At 40.1% G+C, this 7,417-nt stretch overlaps 1 protein-coding gene across 1 annotated transcript; it reads left to right on the top strand.

Annotated features, from left to right (window-relative positions):
• Positions 1-132: 132 nt before the first annotated feature.
• On the top strand, positions 133-3,520 carry RPS21 (ribosomal protein S21). Its single transcript, XM_068700563.1, has 6 exons — positions 133-218; positions 425-489; positions 1,340-1,403; positions 2,521-2,592; positions 3,232-3,287; positions 3,460-3,520. Exons 2-6 carry the CDS (start codon positions 440-442, stop codon positions 3,467-3,469), a joined length of 252 nt encoding a protein of 83 aa, XP_068556664.1. The 5' UTR covers positions 133-218; positions 425-439; the 3' UTR covers positions 3,470-3,520.
• Positions 3,521-7,417: the final 3,897 nt, after the last annotated feature.

Here is a 7,417-nt window from a genome sequence, read left to right as displayed (position 1 = left end):
ACAACGGGGGCTGAGGGCCCTTCCCGAGCCCCTCACGACTTGGGGGGGGGGACAACAGGTAAAGTGCCCTGATGACGTCACGCCACCCCTATGAGCAGTGACGTCACTCCCAAAGCACCACTGACGTCACAGCACCCCCCGGAAGCCCCCCCCCTTCCCTCTGACGCCTTTCCGCTTCCGCGGGGCCGCCCCTTCCTTTCCGCAGCACCGCGCGCGAGGTATGGCGGCGGCGGCGGGGCGCGGGCGGCACCCGGGGGGCTCGGGGGTCCCGGGGGGGGCGGCCCGGGGTTGGGAACCGGATCCTGGAGGACCGGGAGGGGTGGAGGAGCACCAAGGGAGGGCTCCGGGAGGGCCGGGAGCGCTGCGTGGGGCACCCCCCAAGGCCTCGTGGGGCCGGGCCTGAGCCGCGCCTCGCTTCCCACAGGGACCAGCGGGCGAGATGCAGAACGACGCCGGGGAGTTCGTGGATCTCTACGTGCCTCGCAAGTGGTGAGTGGCACCCACAGCTCCGACCAGCCAGCGGCTTGGATCCGTAAACCATTAGCTTGCTGCGTTCGGTGGAAAAATATAAATTTCTGTTCGCATTTCTGTATAAGAATCTTGCGTAAGTATGTACAGGGGAAGGTGGATTTGGAGAGAATGCTCGCCTTGTGCGGATAGGTAAGGAAAACTCCGTTTGGAGAGAGCTCTCAGCATCTCGAGGTGCAGCCTGTCAGTCTCAGGATGTGGCAGCTGCTTTCAGGAGAAGATGGGTGTATTGGTGCTGTGCGAGCATTTCTGAGCTACACGGTCCTGTAGTGAACTTGTTCAGGGGTTATTCATTGTCTTGATACTGCATCTTTGATGCTCTTTTGAGATTAGAGAAAATTGGGTTTTGTTAAATCTAATAAAAGACATGGAGAAAGCATTGCTAAAGTCTACGACTTCTAAAAGGACTAAAGTTAGTGATCTGAATGTCTTCTGAGAGCTCTACTGGCTCCCAGTGAAAAGAGACACAGAAAATACATCATGATTTCCATCAATCGCTGAGGGTTTTGCACATAAAAAAGGACAACGTGATATTCTGGTGGTCAGTGCTTATCTGTGCGCTGAACAGTAATGAACTGGGTTCGTATAGATTAAACTAAATGCATAGCTGGCAATTTAGCATGACTCTACCCAGTGAAATTTTCCGTTAAATGTTCTTAAAACTTGTTTTTGGCTTTCTGAGCAATGAACCTTAATCTCTTAGCATCTGAACTTGCACAGTTTTAATTTTCCTGTAGGTTTGATTTTAATAGTCTTTGCTGCTGCTGTCCATTTCCTTTTATTGAAACATATCTTGTTATTTTCTCCTTAGCTCTGCTAGCAACCGAATTATCGGTGCCAAGGATCATGCTTCTATTCAGATAAACATTTCTGAGGTAAGTTTTTCAATAGAAGCGACAAATAAAAGAGCAACACATTTCATAGAACTTAGGAAATGTAAAAGCTTGTGATGAATCTCCAAATACTTCACTAGGAGTCATACAAGTGTAGAACTAGAAAGATTTCGTATATGCAAGAATATTGGCATGTCACCCATAGTTATTTTTCAACCTATTGGAAAGTAATTCTGTACAATTATATAAAGCTCTGAAAACAGTCTGTTCCAGTGCTTAACCGAGTAAATAAAACTTCCCAAGGATATACATTTAGAGTTAAAAATGAGGGGATTCCTTTTCCTGAAGGAAACGGAAAACAGAGTGCTCAATTCTGGAAGATCAGTAGCCCTTCTACCTTCACCTGTCTGTAAGACAGCACAGTTCTTCAGCCTGTCCACGTACACCCAGTCTCAATTTTTTATTCTTTTTGATCTGTGCTCTCTACAGTTCGTACCAAGTTTCAGAAAGGTGCAGTTTCCCAGGTAGAACTCTTTTTCTGTTCTGCTTTGCGTAATTAAAGCACCATTTTCTATGTTTTGCGTGAAGCATTTCTGTTAACGCTGAAATGAGTTCTCTGTTAACTGAAATTAGATTGCTTATGTGTTTTGTATGCTTCATTACCGTTTCTTTAACTTGGTTCTCAGGTTCTTAAATGCTTAGAACGATTTGTGTCCCTCAACAACACTGTCACCTTCCATCCCTGACCTCTATTTTCAATTATACTGACTTAAACATGAAAAAAAAAAAATAATAAAGACAGTAAAGTACACTGATCAGGTTTACATTGAACTGTTTCATTTCTGTAAAATTCCAGTGTTCTCTTTTTTGAGCTACCATTTTCTATTGCATTTTTTTAATGCTGTCCGATCCATTAGATGTTATACCTGCATTATATAGCAAAAAATATTTTTTTAATTTATTTTAAATAAAATTAAAAGGTCCTCTGTATACTAGCTGAACTATTTGCCTTGAGTTTTTGAAGTCTGCAGTAAAAAATATTTACAAAGTTGAACAAGTAATATTTATTTCCAAGGTTTTGGCAAGCATAATGTAGGAGCTTAAAATTTTGCAAGAACTCTGTAAGAATCTGTATGGAGTAATTTGCTTGTAATTACAGGTTGACAAGGTAACAGGGAGAGTCAATGGCCAGTTCAAGACATACGCCATTTGTGGAGCAATCCGTAGGATGGTAAGTGTTTTCCTGAGCTCAAAAATGATCATGATTCCCTTTATATTGATTAGTAATATTTTAGGTTTATGTCTGGCCCTGGAAATGCAGTGTGCCTTCTGCACATTCTAGAGGAGAGCTTTTGTTGGGATAATGACAGCAGTGTGAAGATGTGAACTAATTCACTTGCAAGAATGAGTTTCTTCTGTTTTTTCCTCAGTTCATTGGTTTGGAGAACCATTTATGTTTGTTACTGTTGTTATTTTTAAAAATCACTAGAAGATGCAAGTGGATTTTTTTCCTCTAAGAATGCACTAAGCAACTGATATCTGACTTTGTTTATAATTATTAGAGATTTACTATCATAACTTAAATTTGTAAGCATGATGTGAAGCTTCCTAGAGCTCATTTACTCAGAAGTACATCTTTTTAACGCAAGTCTCTGTTTTGTCAAATTCTATTTAATATTTTGAAGAATGGCAAAGGATTTAACAGCTTGTTTTAAAAATGCTAGTCTGTGTATGTGTAATGTGTAGTCTGTGTAATGCAGTGATCTGTCAAAAAAAAAAAGTTTGCATTTCACTGCCAGCATGAAATGCTGCTGCTGCTGCTTCTCTTTTAATGTGTGATAGCAATTGTGTGCTCGCTTTTTTATTAAAGGGAGAATCAGACGACTCCATTCTGCGTCTGGCAAAAAATGATGGAATTGTTTCCAAGTAAGTATTTTTACCTTATCCTCAATAACTTTTGTAGAAGTAATTCAGTACCTAAATTCAACTTCTAGGTTAAAATCTATACACTATATTTACAGGGTGTTTACACAGTTGGCCAAATAATTACTTGAGCTGTTAAATAGTTTCTAACAATGTTTGTTTCATTTTCTTCTAGGAACTTCTAACAGAAGAAACTGGTATGGAACATTTGATATAAAATAAACAGTTCAAATGTATATTGTGTTGTGTCTTTTGTTCAAGTCATAAACAGCAGTGGAGTTGTTACAATTTGTCTTAAAGGAACGTAGAAATGCAGGCCTAAGAAGGATGTGTTTTATACAGATTCTGTGAATTCATGCAGCACATCGCCTTGTAGAGCAGTGCCAGAGTTTAAAATCAAGAATTTCCAGTTTGTTCCTCTGTCCTCTATAATCTGTATTTGTAGCTATAATAGGTTTTGCAATTGTAGCTCCTCTCCTCTTTTAATCTGTGATGGAACTGTTGCAACGTACCAATCTTAATTCAGCTTGCTGCCGTTTCACAGGAAAAACGAAGAGTTTGTTTTGGTTATGATATCCAAGTTTAGCTTTTTTCTGCTGATAAAAGGCTCACAATATTTCTTTTGCCATGTACATATTCTGTAAGCAAATGACTAATACTGGACTTCATGGAAAACTTACAGAAATACTTTTGCATGACAGCAAGTTCGTTTCAACATGAGAAAGACTTGAGGCTTTACCTTTTTACTCTCAAGTGTGACTTTGGTGCTCAGAAGCAGAGAAATGATTTAAGGAGAAATAACTCTTAATAATTGGTAGTATTTTGATAACTGACTTAAAAGCTCTTCAATGGATAGATAAACTTTCCACCTGCTGATGTATTTTTTTTTTGTTATCTTACTAGCAGAACCCAGGGAGGATGCAAACAGTCTAAAATAATACCACATTTGCTGACTTTGCCTCTCTTATCTATCCATTCCCCGTCTGTTTAACTTCCATCACTTCACAGTTTTGACATAACATGGAAAGAATTTTTTATAATTTAGTTTGAAAAAGTTCAGTCAAGGTTTTACTTGCACTTCAGATACTTAGTTTTAATTTAAACTGATGGATTGCTTGTAAAGCTTATGAAGTAGTCATTGTGAAAGAAAAATTGTTTACCCCAGACTACACAGATGCTTAAGCTTGCTGAGTTAGTTTCAGGCATTCGCTTTAGATACTGGATTAGACATAAAGTTGTTTTTTCTGCTGTGCTGAAATCATAGGAATACTATAAAACTGAGGTGTTTAAAACACTTAGAATCAGCATGATCTTGCAGTAAAGTTTCCTGGTGCCTCTGAACTTGCTCCCAATTTGTGTGCCAAGATAGGCCAGAAGTACCTTGCTTCATGGCCTGTCCAGTCTTCTGTTTGATCAGGCCTTCCAGCAAGGTTTTGTATTGCATTTGTAAAGTGCTGTGCTCAAGGTGCTGTACCTTTACTAAGGAACCTTTGGAATCTCACATAATTTCATTATGTTTTAACAGCATATTAAGCACTGTATAGGCCCTCTGGAAATTTTCTCAAATGATAGGAATGTTTTTTTGTGACACTTTCCTGTTTATGCTGTAAGTTGTCTCCATGCAGAGCTGGTTACCATGTGGCTTATTTCTGACTTGTTTGCAAGTTGCTGTGTATCCATATGGGTGTGGGAAACTTCAGCCTCAGGCTTCTCTTGAGAGTCAGGAGTAGGGGTACTGTTGCCTCTGAACTAAGGAGGAGGATCAACTATCCCGAGTTTGGTATCTTTCTCCTTATCTGTATTCTGCCTGCTTCTTAGACACTTCAAGCTGCAACATATTTCTTTGGAAGATTATGGTATCTACTGAGCCTAGGCACTGTAAATCAGGCCATGTTAATGTGTAGTTGCAGTGTAATGCAAACATTTGTTTCCGAGCAGAGAAGGCTGAAAAGTAGCTCTTAGCCTTTGCTAACATGGCTGTGAACTAAAACATCTTTGGTCACACATTCTGTCTTTCCACTGTTAATGCTTGAATTTACTAGTCCTCCTCCAAGGTGACAGAACTTTCCTGTGTTTCAGTTAAAAAGACCAAAAAAAGTTTCACGTTGAATTCACTAATACAGAAAGCACATGAGACAGATGCCTTTTAAATAAAAGCCCCCCCCAAAAAAACAACAACAACAACAACAACAAAATTTGTTTTGGAGTTTTTTTCTGACATCAGAGTCAACCAAGAAGGATGTCTCAAAAAAAAAAAAAAAATCTGTTGTGATTCTCCTGGAAATAATTCATTTTTCCAGCAGATAAATCTCTGAAAACACTTTCTGGAAAGACAAATACAGTCTCCAATCCAGGGAAATCTTGGCTTGGCTTACATCCAATCCTCATTACTTTGTTTCATACACAGTAAAGGGAGATAAGTTTTAATTGGACTTGATGTTTCTTTCTGACGTATCTTAAATTAGCTGTTTCTGCCTTGGTATTAGGGTAGGACTTTAAATAAATCAGTAACTGTTTACTGCTGATAAATGCCAAGTTTACCAAAGAGTCTAAATATTGTTGACTTGCTTCTGATCCCCTGGGACTCTGTTCATCCATGTGGATTTCAGTGGAATTCCCCCATTAAGGCAAAGTGAACTGACAGCTTAAAAGCTCAGGATGAACTTGAGGCCTCTCAGATGTCTTTTTAAGCAATAAATGTCCATTAAACTATAACTACCAAATTAAATTTACACCGCAGTGTTAATTATTTAAGAATTATGTTGTAATTCAAAACCTCTGCTGTTAATACTGATTGTTGCTGTTTGTATTTCAGAATTTAAGAAAAAATCACTTTATTTTCTTGTCAAAATAAGCCTATGAAATATTATGATGCTATATCCTAAACTTAGATTGGAAGTGGATTAGCGCTGTTCTAATGGTTTCCCGAAATTCACACCACCTGCACCAGCAGAACTACACACAGCGTGAGGTTTTACAAAACTTTGTGCAGAATCTTAACGAGGATGTCCTTCTAAAAATCAATTCTGAGTTGCATTTTCTGGTATTGTGATGTAAAATGTTCTTTGTTCCTGTGACAGGAATAGTTCCGATCTTCTAGAGCCATGAAAGGGAATGAACTGTACTTGTACTGTACAAGATGGACAGAGTTGCCCTTACATGGTTACATTGCACCAAGTCATGAAATTCTTTTCTGTTACTTACAAGGACTTGGCAGTGGCATCCTAAAGACAGCTGATTTAGCTGGGGCTATTTCAGTGTCTTTGGCCAAAATTTTGTTGCACAGGCAGAGCCTGTCTACTCCTTAAAACACCTTGCTTTTTGATCGGAGCTTGTAGATGTCTCACAATGCTGATTTGGTTTCTTTTAAGGGTTTTCGTGAACTACGTGGTGCTGAAAAGCTGTTTTGGACAATCTCTGCGTGTTCTGATCGGAGGTCTGGGGTTAGGAGGCCACGGCATCTTCTGTTGCTGGGAGCACAGAATTAGCAGCTTCGATCGTATCAGTTTTGCTTGCAAGGTGCCAAACAGGCAAAGCTCTGCCAAGGCTGGGAGAACACAACAGGCAAAATGCTTTCCTGGCATCCTTTGTGCTTTACTCATAAAAGGAGCACTGTGACTCAGAAGAAGGATACAAAAGGCCAAGGGTGTCTTTTGCCTTCGTGTATATCCATTACTGCTGCTCTGTTCTTGCAGGCTCAAACTCTCAGGCAGTGTGGAGCTGAGGCTGCCTCACTATTGCTCCCTACAGAAAGGAAGCTGGAACAGCTTGAAAGGGTTACAGTTTATTTTCCTAAAGCAAGCAAAGGCACAAAGCTGCTGTGATACTGGAGGCTGCTGAAAGCATAGATAGAAGCAGGACCGAGCTAAGCTGTTGCAGTGGATTTGGCAGCATTTTTGTTTTTCGGTCGAATGTTAGGGAGGGCTGTCTATTCCCATCCCGTGTTTTGTTCAGTTGCTGTCACTCTTGGTGATACGCAGAAATAAAGACACCTCTCTGATGCGAGTACTGAATAGGTTAAGGATGCTTTTGTTTTTGGTTAATGCACTGATGACGGTTTGTGTTTAGGCATCCCAGGGGGAACAGCTTCCCTCCATGTATGCTGGAGTAATCAGCCATGAAAAAAATATAGA

The sequence above is a fragment of the Anas acuta genome, chromosome 16 (assembly GCF_963932015.1).
Source record: "Anas acuta chromosome 16, bAnaAcu1.1, whole genome shotgun sequence".
NCBI lineage: Eukaryota > Metazoa > Chordata > Aves > Anseriformes > Anatidae > Anas > Anas acuta.
The sequence above is the reverse complement of the archived record's forward strand: the minus strand, read 5'-3'. Positions and strand labels throughout refer to the sequence as shown.

What these genes read in the sequence shown, in the direction of transcription:
- RPS21 (XM_068700563.1), top strand. Translation starts at nt 440, where the DNA reads ATGCAGAACGACGCCGGGGAGTTCGTGGATCTCTACGTGCCTCGCAAG. An exon ending in CTCTACGTGCCTCGCAAGTG is followed by an intron (nt 490 to 1,339) that starts GTGAGTGGCACC and finishes TTTTCTCCTTAG; the next exon opens with CTCTGCTAGCAACCGAATTA. An exon ending in GTGGAGCAATCCGTAGGATG is followed by an intron (nt 2,593 to 3,231) that starts GTAAGTGTTTTC and finishes TTTTTATTAAAG; the next exon opens with GGAGAATCAGACGACTCCAT.